This window comes from Furipterus horrens, unplaced genomic scaffold (assembly GCF_987537825.1).
Source record: "Furipterus horrens unplaced genomic scaffold, mFurHor1.1.pri manual_scaffold_5, whole genome shotgun sequence".
Classification (NCBI taxonomy): Eukaryota; Metazoa; Chordata; class Mammalia; order Chiroptera; family Furipteridae; genus Furipterus; species Furipterus horrens.
In genome coordinates, this window is record NW_028327175.1 from 115,483,010 (window position 1) to 115,500,776 (window position 17,767).

General features: G+C 49.7%; 1 protein-coding gene across 7 annotated transcripts in view; it reads left to right on the forward strand.

The window, feature by feature from the left end:
* Positions 1-17,767, forward strand: part of CORO7 (coronin 7) — a 70,216-nt gene that overhangs the window by 16,775 nt on the left and 35,674 nt on the right. For all 7 annotated transcript variants that reach the window (XM_090277107.1, XM_090277111.1, XM_090277110.1 and 4 more), the window contains exons 7-9: positions 8,141-8,191; positions 13,892-13,978; positions 14,478-14,560. In XM_090277107.1, the coding sequence (XP_090133233.1) occupies positions 8,141-8,191; positions 13,892-13,978; positions 14,478-14,560 (221 nt within the window). The remainder of the gene's footprint in view (positions 1-8,140; positions 8,192-13,891; positions 13,979-14,477; positions 14,561-17,767) is intronic.

The following is a 17,767-nucleotide window of genomic DNA, read 5'->3' on the forward strand; positions in this document are numbered from 1 at the left end:
CCTTCAGGATCTGGGGTACAATGTCATCAGCCTCTGTGTAACAGTCCAGGAAAACATGTGCCGTGTTGCACAGGATCATGCATGGGTCTCTCTCTGCCCTTTCAAAGCTGCATGGGTCTCCTCTTCTCTCTGCAAATCGTGTGGTTATCCTCCCCAAAATGGCTGCCACCTTATTATTAAATCCCTGACTGCAGTGGGCAGGGTAACCAGTTCTGACCATTCACAGAACCTTGCACAGGCCTGCATGCTCTTTCCTCACCATTCCATGGTCAAAACCCCTCCCATCTCTTTGGTGCCTTGGAAGAACCAAAGCCATTTGCACAACTAAGACACTAACTACCAGCTATAGATATGCAAAGGCATCTTGAAAGCTGTCCCCTTCCCCCATTCCCAACATCAGGCTCTGGGGATTTTAGAGGACCCTACTCTGTAATAACCATACTCACTCATTTCTCTGAGCATCCTGATCACCAGTGTTGTGAACTCTGCATCAGATATGTTGGCTATCTCCATTTCGTTTAGTTCTTTTTCTGGGGTTTTGTTCTGTTCTTTAATTTGGGCTGTATTTCTTTGCCTCCTCAATTTGGCAGCCTCCCTGTGTTTGTTTAAGTGTGTTGGGTAGAGCTGCTTTGATTCCATGTCTTGGTAGGGTAACCTATTGTAGTAGGTGCCCTGTAGGGTCCAATGGCACAGCCTACCCTATCACCCAAGCTGGGTACTTGAGACATGCCCTCTGTGTGGGCTGAGTATACCCCCCTCTTGTAGTTGAGCCTTGGTTGCTGTTGGTAGATCTATGGAAGACTTACCCAGGCCAGTCAGCTGCAAGGATTGGCTGTGACCACTGACCACCAACCTCCACCCCCCATGTAGACTCAGCTGTGTGGTGGGAGGGACGTGGTTCTCTGACGTGGTCTTTGGCTGTCCATTGGGTGGATTGGCCCTGGGGTTTCCTGGGTGGTGCAGGCCAAGTTCAGCTCCCACCTGTGTTTTCTGAGGGCATCCTGCCTGAGCTATAAAGCAATCTAAGCTGGCTGCTGATAGTGCTGGGCCTGGAGCTCACTGAGGCCAGCTGTTGCTTATTTGATAGGATTTAGAAAGTTTTGAAGCATGAGCTAAGACCAGCCATTCATATGGAAAAACAGCCTGGGTGGGCCTGTAAATTGGAGTCTCTGGGGATCTCCAAAGCAGGTCAAACAGTTTTTTTTCATGTTGGTGGAGTTTCAGATATGGCACCAGCTTGTTGGCTCTGGATGGGGGGTGGGGGGTAGGGGGAGGGAGGGTGTAGAAAAGAGACAAAGGCCTCTGTTCACCTTGATGCCAGACACTTCAGTTCCTCCCTGTATACCACTGATGCCTTTCAAGCTGCTACCTGGTGCTGAAGCTCAGAGGGAGTGAGTCTGAGTAGATGAGTTTGTGTGTGGGTTCTTACAGAGGAACTTCTTGGGGCTCCAGCAGTATCTTCCACCAACTCAATCCCCTCTGGTTTTTGCAGCCAGACATTGTGGGGACTTATCCTTCTGGCAGTGGAACCCTGGGCTGTGGGGCCTGCTGTGGGGCTGGCACTCCTAGCTCCTGAGATATCCCTCCCAAATTTTTATCCACTGCATGTGGATGTGGAACCGGTCCATTCTGCTTCTTTGCCCCTTCTACCAGTCCGGATGGATGTGTTTTCTTTAATTCCGTAGTTGCCAGACTTCCAATAAACTCAATTCCTGATTGTTCTCAGTGAGGATTGTTCTATGGTTTAGTTGTAATTTTGATATGGGTGTGTGAGGAGGCAAGCCGTGTTTACCTATGCCACCATCTTGGCCTAAGTTTTTTATTTTAATCAAATCCAACTTACTAACTTTTCTTTCATAGATTATACTTTTCACGTTGGGTTAAATAGCCATTGCCAAACACAATGTCATCTAAATTTTCTTGTATGTTATCTTCTAGCAGTCTTATAGATTTGCCTTTTACATTTAGTCCTGAGATCCATTTTAGGTTAATTTTTGTGAAATGTGTAAAATCTATGTCTAGATTTTTTTTTCTCCATGTGTATATCCAGTTCTAGTTCCATTTATTGAAAAGCCTATCTTTTCTCCATTGTATTGCCATTGCCCCTTTGTCAAAAATCAGTTGACTCTATGGGGAGGGGAATCTATTCGTCAATATTCTTTTTCATTTTTTAAAAGACTATTTATTTACTGTTAGAGATAGGGAAAGGGAAAGGGAGGGAAAAAGAGAAGGAGAGAAACATCAATGTGCAAGAGATACAATAATTGGTTCCTTCTCACACGTCCCCAACCACGGATATAGTCCTCAACCCAGGCATGTGCCCTGACTAGTAATCAAACTGGTGACCTTTCAGTTTGCAGGTTGGTGGTTAATCCACTGAGCCACACAGGCCAGGGCTCTTCATCTGTTCTTAAGCCCGTACCACATTGGTTTAATGACTGGTGTTTTAGAGTAAATTCGGGTAGCATTATTTCTTTAACTTTGCTCTTTTCCTTTAATATCGAGTTGACCGCTATGAGTCTTTTTCCTGTTCTTATAAACTTTAGAATCAGTTTGTCAATATCCAGACAATAATTTGCTGGAATTTTCATTGGGAATACATTGAATCTGTAGTTCAAGTTGGGAAGAACTGACATCTTGATAATATTGAGTTTTCCTCTCTGTGAGCATGGGCTCTCTCTCCTTTTATTTAGTTCTTTGATTTCTTTCATGAGGGTTTGTAGCTTTGCTCATATAGATCCTGTACATATTTTGTTAGATTGATAGCTAAATATTTAAAATTTTTTGGTACTATTGTAAATGGTATTTTTTAATTTCAAATTTCAGTTCATTGCGAGTTTATTGTTTTTCAAATCATGAAAATATGAATTGATACTGACTGAAACAAAATAGAGCCATTTTAAGATGTGAAAAGGTAAAGCTAATACAGTATTCCCTCACTTATCACGGATATTACATTCTAGACGCCCCCTGCGATAGGTGAAAATCCGCAAAGTAGGAACCTTACATTTATTTTAGTATTTATATATATTTTAAGGCTTTAAAAACCCTTCTCACACACTTATAAACCATTCTGAGTCCCTTATTAACCTTTTCCACACTTTTATAAACACTACTTATGTTCTTAAACATGTTCTACACTCTTAAACCTACGTAACTTTAACAACATCCATATACAGTACGGCAAAATCCCGTGATATAGCGAAAAATTAGCAATAAATAATTAAATATAATATTTTAAAAAATCCCGCGATACAGTGAGGCCACAATAAGTGAACCGCGATATAGAGGGACTACTGTAAATTCCAGCTTACCCCAGCCCTGGTACTTCTTACTCAGAAAATTTGCAAAACCTACAAAAACATGGTTAGAAATATAGGGATTTTTGTTTCTTTTTTACCACAGTAGTATTGCACCATGCCATGTTGTCTTGAATCTTCCTTTAATTATTTAAGAATTTGACTTCCGGTCAAGATGGAGGCATAGGTAGACATGCTTTGCCTCCTCGAGCAAACATAGAAAGAACTACAACCAGATCTCAGAAATATATAACAACCAGAGCTGTCAGAAAATTGAGCTGACTGGAAGTTTAACAACCAAGAATTTGGAGAAGCCACATTTATCCAGATTGGTGGAAGAGCAGAGTTGCAGAGATGGGGAGGAGATGCGGTGGGGCTTGGACAAGTAGCAGCAAAACAGACAGTCCCACATTCACGTGTGGTGGGTGAAAATCAAGAGGGATAACCTTGGAGCAAACATTCCCAGCTCCAGGCCAGACAGCACAGCCCATGGTTCCAGCACCAGAAAGATAAACCTCCATTACTTCTGGCTGTAAAAACCAGTGGGGGTTGGGGTGGCAGAAGAAACTGCTAGATTTTTGCTCTTTAAAGGGCCCACATGGTCTTAGAATGCACGTAAACCCCAGGACAGTAATCGGAAGGGCACCAGTTGCATAAAATAAGTGGGTGAAGTGACTAGAAATGGGGCGAGAGCCGGGCAAATTGGTAGAAGCAATTGTCTCCTTTCTGACCGCCTCCACCACAAACAGAGCCACAAAGTGGTGAAGCGGGAAGCCCTACCCTGGCAACTGCCTAAGGCTCTGGCCCACACAATTTATAGGTGACTTTGCTACATAAGCCACACTACTAAGACAGTGAGTAAAAGCAGCTCTACCCAATACACAAAAACAAACACAGGGAGGCTGCCAAATTGAGGAGGTAAAGAAATATGGCACAAGTGGAAAGAACAGAACAAAACCCCGGAAAAAGAATGAAACAAAATGGAGATACCCAACCTATCAGATGCAGAGTTCAAAACACTGGTGATTGGGATGCTCAGAGAAATGATTGAGTATGGCCACAAAATAAAGGAAGAAGTGAAGGTTATACAAAGTGAAATAAAGAAAGATATAGGGAACCAATGATGGAAGGAAGCTGAAATTCAAATCAAGAATTTGGAACAAAAGGAATATCTAAACATTCAACCAGAACAAAAGAAGAAACAAGAATGCAAAATAATGAAGAGAGGATTAGGAACCTCTGAGACAACTTTAAACATATCAACATCCAAATCATAGAGGCAAGGATTGCTGGAGGAAGGGGGTTACCAGGCAGAGGGGGCAAAGGGGGAAAAATTGCGACAACTGTAACAGCATAATCAATAAAATATACTTAAAAAAAAAAGAATTTACTTGGACCAAGATGGAGGCCTAGACTGACATGCTCTGTCTCCCTCCACAACTAAGAAGGAATACAACTACTGCAAAACCAGAAGTAACCAGAACTTTCAGAAAATAAAGCTACATGGAAGTCCAACGTATGAAGTTATAAACAAGTGGTGCTTGTCTGGACAGGTAGGAGGGGCAAAGCCCGGACTGAGAGATCAAAATGTGCTGGCGGCAGCAGCTGCGGTGACGGCGGTGGGACGGCAGTGAGACAGCAGTAAGCACAGACACCCGTATTTAAGGGGAGGCGAGAAGTGCCTGGGGAGCACCCCTGGCTGCAGACCAAACCTGTCAGCTCGTGATTCCAATGCCAGTGAAGGCAGATTCCCATTGCCTCGGACTGTGAGAGCCAGAGGGCGTGGGGACAGAGGAGGAGGCTCCCAGTCTCAGCAGAGAGTGAATGGCAGGGATCCGTCTTGGACCCCCACCCCCACAGAAAATGCCACAGTGTGGTGGGAATGGTCATCCGGTAGTGACGAGTGCATGGGGCTCCACCCCCTATAGCGTAGGAGGTGTGACAGCCCTGCCCAGGAAGCAAAGGTAAACACAAAACTGTCAGGATGGTAGGGATCATGATAGAGATCCCAATCACGCAGCTGACCAGACAGCAAATATATGATCTGTTGGACCAGCAGATAGAAAATCTGAGGCTCAGTTCAGAGCTCTGGTTATAAGAAAGCTTACAGACCTAACAGCGGATCTTAAACAAGACAGTGAAAGAATGAAGGCTAGTCCTGCTGAAATAAACAAAAACACATACGAAACAAGTAGTGAGGGAAAGAAAACCAGGGATCAAATCAACAAATAGGAACAAACAGTCAACCAGTGCAGAAAGAGGAAATAAAAAGTGAGGAAAATGAGGACAGGCTCCGAAACTTCTGGGACAGCTATAAGCGGGCCAACATCCGAATTATAGGGTTGCCAGGAGGTGAAGAAGAACTAGAACTTGAAAAATTATGTGAAAAAATAATGAAGCAGAACTTCCCTAACTTGAAAGAAATAGACTTACAGGTCCAGGAAACACAGAGAGTTCTAAAAAAACGACCCAGGGAAAACCACACCAAGACACATTATAATCAAAATGTCAAAAATTAAGGGTAAAGAGGGAATCTTAAACGCAGCAGGAGAGAAGAAGAGAATTATGTACAAAGGGGCCCCAATAAGACTATCAGTTGATTTCTCAAAAGAAACTGCAGCCCTTGCTGGTGTGGCTCAATGGACTGAGTACTGGCCTACAGATCGAAAGTTTACCAGTTCAGTTCCCAGTCAGGGCACATGCCTGGGTTGTGGGCTAAGTCCCCAGTTAGGGGAATGAAAGAGGCAGCTGATCAATGTTTCTCTCACACATCATGTTTCTCTCCCTCCTTTCCCCTCTCTCTAAAAATAAATAAAAATTTACTAAAAAAAATAATAATAAAAATAAAAAGAAACTACAGGCAAGAAGGGACTGGCAAGAAACATTCAAGGTAATGAAAAGCAAAAACCTACAACCACGATTACTCTATCCAGTGAAGCTGTCATTCAGAATAGAAGGGCAGAGAAAGTGCTTTCAGGACAAAGTAAAACTGAAGGAGTTCATTAGATCCAAACCACTGTTATATGAGATGTTAAAGGGACTTGTTTAGAAGAAAGAGGATCGAAAGTATGAACATTAAAATGAAAACTGTATCACAATAACCAGCAACAGAAGCTAGGGAATTGAAACAAAGGCAAACTAAATAGGCAACGAGAGTGGGAAAAGAATTATAGGTATGGGGAACACAGTGGGGGGAGGCCAGCGGGGAGGGGGAAGAGGGAAAGGGAGGGAGATGGTACAGGAATTAAAAAGCATAGTAGGAGGGAGTGGAGTAGACAGGAAGATGATGAGAAGAACTATATGCACAACCAATGGACATGGACTAAGCGGGGGGGGGGGGGGGGACAACTGGAGGGAGGCGGTGTTACAGAACCCTTGGGCTGCTCCAATTAAAAACAAACTCACGGGCTCTTTAGTTAGGGGTCCGATTGCCCGCCGCCAGTATTACAACTCTTAATACTTCAGTTGAGTGAAAAGAAAATTGTTTATTTAACAGTTACACATATCCTTGTCTCCCCCCTACCAAACCTGGCCAGTTTTAGGAAGGTCAGAAACACCGTTTCCCTACTTCCCAAACACAGTTCAGCTTTACCAGCAGCTGCCAATCACTCAATTCTGATTGGGGAGGTCCTTTCTGTGCTGTGTTGCCCTTCAGCTCTCAATACAAAACCGCCAGGATTCTCAGCCTCCTTGCAAACTGTCTTCTTTCTGTAAACTGCGTGGATCTCCTCTCCTTCTCCAGAACACCCCTGCGAACGCCCGCCAGCGAGGGAGACAGCCCCAGAGCGTGCTGTCCCCCTAAAGTGTTCACAGCTGCCTATATATCCCTGACTGCGTCCTCTGACGCAGTGGGTGTTGCCAACAGTTCTGACCATTCACAGAACCCCACGTAGCTCTGTGTGCTTTCCATACCGTCCCCTAGTTCTAGACTCCTCCCATCCACCTGAGGCCTTGGAAGCATCCAAGCAATTTTGCATAATGAAAGACACCAGCCATCAGCCTCAGGCGTGTGGAGGCATTCTGAAAGCTGCTTCCTTCTTCCCAACCCCCAGCCGCAAACTCCGGGGATTTTTGGACTCCCCTGTTTCTGTAACAGGGTCCCTGGGTGGAGGGGAACAGAGGGAAAAGAAATAGGGACAACTGTAACAGCATAATCATAAATCATATTTTTAAAAAAATTTATTATAGCCAAGGCTGTAAATAGTGGATGCAGATTCTTCCCCCACCCAGTTCTTAATACACGTTTGTGTACACACACGCACACACATCTAAAGTCCTTATAAAGGTATAGGCATTTTATGTTTTTTGTTTATTCCCATTGCCACCCCAGGAACTGTGCTGAGTGATGGCTAAGATGTGTAAACTCGTCATCCTGGTTAGACAACAAATTTTTTAATTGTAGAGACGACATTGTGCCATGAGCTCCTCTGGGCTGGACCAAGCACAGGGTTGAACACACTGTAGCAGCTGGTAGCCTAGAGTTTGGTTCTGGGTTTCAGTTTCTTTCTGTGAAGCGGTCATGGTGATAGTACTGCCTTATAAGGTGCTGGAAAGATGGAAAGAGATGCTGTATATAACATGCCTGATACATAGTAGGTCCTTAAGAAATGTGAACTCTTGTCACTGAGTTCTCTGTTGTGAGTGACTAGGTCAGGAAAAGTGGCCTGCCCCCTCCTGTGAGAAGGAGGAACCAGTCTGAGGAGGGGTCTCCTGGTGAGGGATACCAGCCCTGTATATTGAGAGTTGGAACCATTAGAGCCTGGGGTGGAAGAGACAGTCTGGCCCCCAGGAACCCAGCCCACCCTAATTACGCTCTTATTGCCTCCTCTCTACTTTTCCAGGACAAACAGCTGAGGATCTTCGACCCCAGAACAAAGCCTGAGGCCTCCCAGGTGAGTTGTGTGGGCAGCCGGCCTCCGTTGAGACCCCAGTGGCTCTAACAGGTGCAGGCAGGAGGAAGCTCAGCCTCCTGGCACACAGATTCTGCCACACCCCGTGCCTCTGGCCAAGGCCCAGTAGGTGTGTGTGGATCACCTAAGAGGTGGGCTGAAGCTCTTTCTGGGAAGCATATTTTGGGTCCTGGGAGGGTCCCACTTTGATCACAGGATGGGGCATAGCCAGGCTGCCCGCAGGTCTTCAGCGGAGGCGTCCTGTGGCTTTAGGAAGCTAATTTGAGATTCCAATTTCCTCTCCTTCTTTGAGACCCTCATCCCCACCCACCCTTCCTGGCATGGTCAGCAGAGGCTAGCCACAGAGGAACCAAAAGACACAGTGCCACCTTTTGCACCCCTCCAGTCTCACAGCTGGCGGACCCTTAGTCTGTGCCCAGGGTCTGTGGGTTGTGCTGGGGACCTGTCAGATCTGCAGGACACAGGCACTGAGCATGTTTGGTTTTGCCTGTGGTTGTGCACAGGGTGAATGTGGCACTGTGGGTACTGAGCAGGAAGGCTGGGCCCTGGGTTCGTGCTGTGGGCATTGAGGCACTTTAGAGTTGTTTATTCGTTGGACAGCAGCTTGGTTCCAGGCATGGAGTGTTCTGTGGTGAACGAGACACACACGGGGTACTTGCTGAGAGGCTTCTTGCTGGAGCATTTAGTGCTTCCCTGAGGAAATGGCTTGGTGCTGAGGCCTGAGTGGTGCAAAGGGGACATATACAGCCAGCGATAGGGGAGACGAGCTTGTTCCAGGAGTGAGGGCCACAGTGGAGTGGCAGGGCCCATGGTGAAGGGCCTGTCACCTGTGCTATGGGAAGCCATTGGAGAGTTTTTAGCAGAAATGAGCAGATTTACATTAAAAAAGATATTTTTTTTAAAGAGATGAGCAGATAATTTTTTAAAAGATTTTTCTAGAAGCTGAGGAGTCTTTTCCTCTGAGGAAGGTGAAGTTCAAGGCCCTGCTTCCAGCTCAGGGGAGGAGTTCCTCAGCGAAACCTCAGTCCCATCACAGATTCACTGGTCTCTATTTCTAGAATTTGTTTCCCCACCTGGGGTCAAGGGTAACCCACCAGCTTAAACCCAACCATCAGTAATTGAGTAATTGGGGCCCTGTCGCGCCACAACCCCCCAGCCCCCGCATATATGTGCCCACACAATCCTCCTCACATAGCCAGTCGTAACTTTTTGCCCCAGACAGTCCTGTCAATTTGGCTGCAGACCAAAAGGAGGCCCTGTCCTGATAGGTGAACCAAGCTGGGAAGAAGTGGTTTTAGCGCTCCCCACCACCAGGCAATGCTTCTTATGGCTGGTGGGGTTAGCTAAGTCCGAGTCTTAGATCAGTGTGAGTGTGAGCAGTAAGCTTCACTGTAGCTTTCTGTAGCTAATTTCCAAGCCTTTGCCTAGAAAGGGTCCTAGGCTCATCTTGAAGGAGGGAGACTGAGGCCCTGTTCCCCCAGCTTTCTCAGGTTGCCCTCTCCTACCCAAAGTCTTGGGGTACAGTGCATGGCACTCCCATTTTAGCCCTACTGGTCATTACTAGCTCCACTGGCCTGTTTTCTTCCTTTCCCTCCCCCTCCCTCTCATCCTCTTCCTCTCCTCCCCATCCTTCTCCGCAAGGAGGGGTGCCAGAGTGGAGATGCAGTGGCTATAATCCAATGGGCTCCAACTTTCTAGAAGGAGGAAGGAGAAGATCTGGTTTTGGTGGGAGCCCCCCTAAAGGGATCTCTGGGTGAGGAGACCTGGGAAGAGCGTGGGTGGCTCCCACCCCTTCCCTGCTGCTAGGACAGTGCCTGTGCTGATGTGGGGGCAGTGGGCCTGGAATGCTGCCTGTGAGTGGCCCAGCCCCCAACTTCCGCCTAGGGCATCTGGCCCACACCTGGCTTCTATTAGGAAAACTGTGCTGGCGGCCAGGGTTGGTGTGAGCCGAGGGGCCAGCTTCAGGGAGCACCTTCTCGTGAGATCCTCATTCCCCACTTGAGGGGAGCATTGTTCTAGGGAAAGGGGTCAAGGAAGGAAATGGTGCCTTTGGTCCAGCCTCTGCCCTCCCTGCTCTAGTGCTGTCCCCACAGCATAGAGGCTGGGTGGGGAGGCCTGGGGAGTCCTCCCTCTGCCACCGTTTTTGGACCCTGTCTCTGGTGACTTGAGCTTGGAGCAGGGGATGCTTGGACAGCTCCTCCTACTAACACTCTGTACTTTGTTTTAGATTACATTTGATTGTTTATAGTGTCCCAGGCCCTTGGCACTCACTACCTCCTTCCACCCTCATGACTGGCCTATAAAATCTGCCCTTTGATCATTTCTACCCCAGTGTCCCACAGCTGAGTAGCAAAGGCAGGCTTGGTCTGGGAGCCCGTCGGCCCCTCTGCTGTCCCTTCCCTGTGCCAGATCCCAGGTGGAGGTGTCTGAGGCCCTGAAACCATGGGTGTGCCAGGGAAGTATCAGCCCATAGCTAAGGGGGTTGTCTAGGGATAGTGAGGTTTCAATACCGTTTCAGGCAGGAGGGGGCCTCAGATAAGCCCTCTGATCTCTGGTTGTGGGTACATGGACCTCCCTTCTGACCACCCCGATGTGTTGTCCAGGTTTGGGGATGAGGGCGGGCATCTGGAGCCCAACACTGAGCCTAGCTGAGGAGGAGCATGGGTGGATTGGGTGGTTGTCTTACCACTAGAGAATGTCCCTTCACCTGAGCCAGGAGCTCTCCTCTAGTTGCCCTGCCCCACACAGAGTGTTGCGACGGCAACAGGGGCAATTCAGTTGCACTACAGCTGGAATGCTATATGCCTGCTCCTGGTGCCCCTGTATTGGGCAGGTACTACCTGGTCTCAGCCCCTCCTGTTCTCTTATGAAGTCAAATGAGGGAGAGACAAAGTGGGGACTGCAGGGCTTCTCCATGAGGAAGACACCTTGCTGCTTGTTGGGACAAAGGCTTGTCCTGTGTGAGACAGAAACCCCCAAGTCCTGGCCTGTGGGCTTGGGATTAGCAGCAGCAGCTTCCTTTGACAGGGCTGGTTTGGGTTAACAGGATGCCTGGGTCCCAGCTGCAGCTTCCCTGCTGCCCCAGGAGAATGAGAACCTGGTGATCTGGAAAGAGGGCTCCTCGTCCCTGAGTCCCACTGAGGTCAGCAAAGAACTTGCTATTTTTGAAAATGAAAGTCACTCCATTGATCTGGAGACAAGACAGGGGAGAGAGTCCATGGCCATACCTTCCCCATCTGGGGGGCTTCCTCTGGGCTCTGGGAAGACTGAGCTGGGTGTGCACACAGTGGGCACACTGGGCTCAGCTGAAACTCTTATCTGTTTTTATTTCTTGGTTTGAAGACCAGAAGGCGCAAGTAGAAAGCTGCAGGGTGAGCGGGACTCACTAGCCCGCACCACCCACCCTTTACCAACTGCCTGGACCCAGGGTCCTGTTTCCCCCAGTGTGAGCTTTTTCAAGGATGTTTGTTGGAAACATGAGGTGTCTGAGGCACAGCCAGGACCTTGGGCTTTTTCTGGCCCAGGCTCTGCTGCCTTCTAGCTGTGGCTCTTGTCTTCTCACCTGTCCTCACCTCAGGTTCCTCCTGCACAGACAGAGAGCAATAACCATGGGCTCAGCCCCAGCCCATAGTGGGCAGGAGGTTCAAATAGCCAACAGCTGTCTTGCTAGGTGACTTGGCATTCTCTCTCTGGGCCTCTGGTGGGAGATAACGGGCAGAAGTATGTTCCAACCCCAATTTGTGCCTCTGAATAAAAAACTGCTCCGTTCCTGCCCACAGGCCATGCAGGCTAGGTGTTGCCTCTTTTCCCTCACCCTCACCCATCCTCTGTGCTGGGCCCTTTGCTCTCCCAGCCCCCCACCCCCCTACTTCTGGCCTGGCTCACACCTGCTGGTCCTTCATGTCTTAACTCAAATGTCACCTTCTATCTACTTCTCTCAATTATACTCTTATTGTACTCTGTTACCATGCTTTAAAAAAATATGCTTTAGACCTTGAACACATTTCATCATTGTTAACACTCCTCAGAACTGCCCTCCAGAGTAGGTCCCACTATAGTGCTCTTTTGACAGATATGGAAACTGAGGCACGGGAGGCCTTCAGTGGAAGAAAAGGATTTTCACCCAGGCAGTCTGACTCCAAAGTTTGTGTGTGCTCTTAACCTCCACTTTACTCCTAGTGCTATGTGTAATAACATGTGGTGACAGTTAGTTCTATTTGATTCACATCTGCCCTCTGACTTGTATATTCTATGAGTTTGGAGACCTTTTCTGTTCACTTTGTCCCCAGCATCTAGCATAGTGTGCAGCTCAAGTGCCTGTATTGTAAAAACAAATAAATGAGCAGCCTTGCTTCACCTGAATATGTGCCCTCCATCTGAGATCTGTGTGGCCTCACCATCAGCTCCTAGCACAGTGCCTGGCCCGTGGGAGGCCTCAAATGTTTGTTGAATGAATGAATGGTGCTCAAATGCCTTGTGAGCCATCTGGTTTGCTGCTTACATAGCAGGTATTTGCACACTGTTGAGAGGGTAAGAGCCCATGTGACACTTCTGTGACCTTCTCTGGGGTGTCGGGGGTGGGGCTGACCCTCACCCTGACCCCACAGCTCCTCCTGAGTGGAGAGATGGATACGGGTTCCTGGTTCTCAGGCTCTAGCTCTGACTTCCTGTGCTGGCTATGGCTGGATGCGAAGTAAGCAGTGAGAAAAGCCCCCTGAACGACACTGAGCTGTTTCTGATGGCCTCCCACGCTGGGGTCTGCCTCTGTGGGCTGGGGAGGGGGCTCTGGGCCAGCTCCTCACAGGCTGCCTCCCTCCCTCATTCATTCCCAAGGAGATCGTGGGAAGCTTGGAGGAAGCTGGCCACAGTTTAGGGTGAGCTATTTTTGGTAACCGGGTCTTTTGTCTCAGGCTCTAGAGGCCAGGGTGACTGGGAGGGAGCTGTTTGCATTTCCTCTGGCCGCCTGGACTCCCCCCTGCCTGGGCCCAGGGGACAGGGTCGCCTGTGATATGAACTTGCCTCTCCTCCCTGGGTCCCAGGAAGCCTTCCAGCTGGCAGCTCAAGCACCATGGGAGGGCGAAGAGGGGCATGCTCTGCCCTCTCCAAGGACGTTCCCCAGAGCTTGGCACCAGGCCCTCTCCCTGGCCTTCTGGCAACGTCAGAAGGCAGCAGTAATTCTGGTAATCCCTTGATTTGCACAGTTCTTTGCAGCAGGCCTGTTTCTCTCACATATAGCCTCAGCTGATCCTTTCAACAGCCCTGGGAAGTAGGCAGCCTGGGCAACATCAGCCCCATGCACAAGTGAGAAAAATGAAATTCTGAGAGGGCACACAGATCCCTAGTGTGTGGGGATGGTGACCAGCAGCTGCATGCTGCCTCCAGGACACCTACAGGGGCAATGACATGCTACCGCCCTCAGTTGCTGCAGCAAGGGGGGCCTGGTAGTGAGCAAAACAGCCTGACAGTTTCCTTACAAGGAGGGAGACTGAGGCCAAGCTGGGCGGCTAGGTCAGCCCTCTGGATGCAGCACTGCTTTCAGCCGAGGTCCATCCTGTAGTGACATGAAGCTTCCCTGTCTCCAGCCTCTTCCCAGAGTACCCTGACCTGGACCCTCCTGCCCTCTGTAGGACTCTCAGGCAGGTGGTACTGAGGTGGCTCAGCTATGTCTCTTGCCTCCTGCAGAGCACACAGGCCCATGAGAACAGCAAGGATGGCCGGCTGGCGTGGACAGGCATCCAGGAGCACCTTGTGTCTACTGGATTCAACCAGGTAGGGCTCCTTGAAGGTGAGCAGGAACCCATACCAAGAGAGTAAGGATGAGGTTCCTTTGAGAGGTGGGGGCTGCAGGCTAGCTCCAAGCCTGTCCATATACGGCCCTGAGTGCGGCCGGGTCTCAGAGCCCCAGGGGACCAACTGCTGTTGAAAACTGGCAGATTCCATTTGCAATAGCTAAGCCTGACCCTGGGAACTGTAGTGCACCACCACCACCACCCCGTCCCCCAGGGACCAGAGTCCATTGAGGGAAACGCCCCTTATCCTTTTTCACCTAAGGGTTCTTAAAGGGGCAGGACATGAAAACCCAAAATCTCCTTTCCTGGCATGCTTCCCCACCACCACACTGCTTTCCAAGCTCTGTTCTGGGGCAAGTGCCCCTGTACCAGGCTGTGTCTTTGGACACTAGGTTCCTGGGGAGCCCTCAGAGCTGACAGACAGGCCCTCTGAACCCCTCTGAGCCCCTCTGAGCCTCTCTCTGCCCCCTCCTCCACAGATGCGTGAACATGAAGTGAAGCTGTGGGACACTCGGCACTTCTCCAGTGCCCTCACCTCCCTCACCTTGGACTCCACACCTGGGTAGGAGCAACCAGCATATTGAGATGGGCTGGGGGTGAGGTGGGGCAAGGGCTCAGACAATGTCTTGATTTCACTGATGCATGGTGGCAGGGCTATCTGCAGAGTACAAGGGCCCGATCCAGCCAGAAGGGCTTTACTGGGCTCAGATCCCATCAGAGAGGTGGCTCATCCCTGGAGCAGTCAGGAGGGCCTGAGCCAGGCAGACATGGCCCTGCTTGAGGAGCCCCTTGAACCTTCACCAACAGGGGGTGTAAGGCAGCCCAGAATAGGTATATTAGCATGACTGACCTCTCCCATTGTGGCCACTTGGTCATGGGACAGGTTGGTGTATTTTGGCATTTGGGGAGGGGACTGTGACCTGGCGGATGCGTGGGTGGCCAGCTCGAGAATGCACTTCATTTTGCTGTGGGTGTTTTGGTGGAGCTGAGGACTGAGGAGACCTGAGGCTATGGAAAGTAAGGTAGACTTGGGGTGGATGTGGGGTGACATGGGGACAGATGAGCTGACAGATTTGGAGGGAAGCAGGGCTTGAACTCACTGCTGCTCAGGAGGCTCATAGTGAGTGCTGAGAAGTGACCCGTCTCCTCAGTCCACATGGACCCCATGTCCCAGCTGAGGGAAAGAGGCTTGGGAGGGTGAGGGACCAGCCTAGATGGGACAGGAAGAGTTGGAAACTTGGCCCCTGTTTCAGAGCCTTAGCCCTGATCAGGTTTGACTCAGAGGGGCTTGCTGGGACCCTCACCACCACCAGCCAGGGGCCTATAAAGGTCAGAGCAAGGAGAGGGTCTTGGTCCCTGGATATCCTTTCAGATGCTTCCTCTTCTGTTTCACAACCAGGGAAACTGAGTCATAGGGGGTACTATAACCTCTCTAAGTCCCAAGAGCAGCAGAGGCCATGTCTAAGGATGGGGAAAGCTAAGTGCCATAAGAACTGCCAGGGTGTCACCTGGCTGAGGGCCAGAGAAGACGTAAAGGTCTGAGTGGCAGTGACTCTCCACTCCCATTCTCTCTCACAACTTAGGGAGAAGCTGGGGAGCTAAGGAGGTACATTTTGTAAATGAGGAAGGTGAGGCTGAGGGAGCTCCGAGCTCCTTCAGAATTACAGTTGAGCGTGAGGCTTCTGCCTGCTCTGCACCCTGGGGATTCAGGGCAGTCACTAGGAACCCCCTGCCCTGGAAGAATTGGAGAGCTCCCTGCCTCCTGGCTCCATGTCCAGCACACCCTTCCCAGGTGCAAATGTTGTGCTGGTATATTGTCCTTTATGTCTTGCCAAACCAGACAGCGCCTTTCCTACAGGGTCCCCCAGTAGAAGAAAGGAGCTAGTCAACCTGGAAAAGGGACCCAGCACTAACCATCAAATGCTCCCTGCCTACTACTTGCTTCCTTTCAGACTCCATCCCTGGCCTATGATGGGTCCCCCACCCCCCCAGCCCCAGCATGGCTCCTGGAGGAGTTAACTGATGCCCAGACCCCATAGTACCACTGGCCAAGGCTGACCCTGTAATTATAGCAGTTAAGAATGGCCTTGTAGGGCCAGTGAGGCCTGGAATTTCTCAAATCACTCCCAGATGGGCCAGCCAGGCCAGTGTCCTCCCACTCCATCCCCCAGTCCTGGCCTCTGTCTTGATGCCAGGCCCACACCCTTGGCAGAGGAGTGGGGACTCTCCAGTCCTCTACAAAGCTATTAGATGACAGGGATACATGCCAGCCTTCAGGCTGGCTTGAGAGGTGGCAGGTTCCCTGCCCTCAGGCTCTTTGGAAGCCAGAACCCTGCACTGGCCTCCTGGGGTGTGGGAGCTGCTGAATGAACTGGACTAAAGATGAAACGTGTACTACTGGTGGGCATGGCCATGGGTCTCCACAGCCTCCCCTCAATTTCTTCTCTGTTCACGTATTTTCCATCTTAATTTAGGCACAACAGTGTGTGTTCTTATAAGGGTGTAAGGGGCCAGGGGTCAAGCACACAGCCCTCCCCTGCCTCTCCCAGGGAGAACCCAGGGCCCCACTCTTCCAGGGTCCTCTGTTTCAGCCCCCACCTATGCCTTCCTCCTTGTCATCCCTATCATTTGTGGAATGCACCTCACTAAGGAGATGTGTCATTTGGGAAGAGCAGGACATTGAAGTTTGATCTGCAAAGCCAGACTCAAATGGCAGTTCCACAGATGGCTGCCTCATACTTCCTGGGTGCCAGGCCCAATGCTCAGTGGGTGGTGGTGGGGCGGGGGGCTCTGGTAGGGCCTAGTGCTGAAGGGGCAGCTTTTGCTCTATCCAGGAGACACAGAAACACCACCTGTCTCAGTTTTGGTGCTTCTGGGATAGGTAAATGGTCAGCTGCCTGGCTGCAGTCAGGTAGGGTTTTTCTCCCATGTTACTGAAGAGGCAGCTGAGGCCACAGAAGTGGGTCCTCTGTAGAGATCACTCCAGCAGCAAGCCTATACATGGTGGAGGCTGGGATTGGGTTTGCTCCTTGACATCGAGGCATCCAGTTCTGGCCAGACCCCCAACCCATGGCCCAGTGATCCAGCAGAGGCATGGGGTCTGTTGGATAAGAAACCTCCAAACCTGTAGAGAATTCTTATGAGTTTATTTGAGCCAAACTGACAACTGCTGGGAAGCAAAATTTCAACAGATTGAGAAAATGCTTTGGAGAATGGTAATTTTACAGTTTAGAAATGGTATTCAGGGAATAAGACAACAATGAGGGTTTCTGTGGTCTCTGCTCTAGTGCCATGGGTGTGCCCTGAGGGATCTGAAAAAGGAGATTACTCTGACATTCCAAAGGTATATTATCTAAGATGCAAAAAGATAGGATGTGACTTAACTGCCATGATTGGCTTTTGACTAGGAATTTTAATGTTGAGACCATCCTATGTGGTTACTTAGTTTGTAAGGCCCACCATGCAGGCCTCCTCTGAGTTTGTCAGGTTTAGTATGTGGACCCTTTTTTACCCACAGGTTCCACACCTAGCATGTTCCTTGGAGATTGGGTGCCCCTTCCCTGCCTGAGTAGCTTTTGTTTTCAGTGGCCCCACCCCTTTCCTGGAGACCCAAGCCCTCCCCCCATGGTTCAAAATGCCCTCCTCGGCCAGGGAGTGGGTGTTGGGTATTGGGGCCCATCCCTACTTGCTGTGAGCGAGCTTCTGTCTCATCTCTCCCAGGCTGGCTGTCTCCCTGTAGACAGGTTGTTAGGCATGAAATGGGGATGTG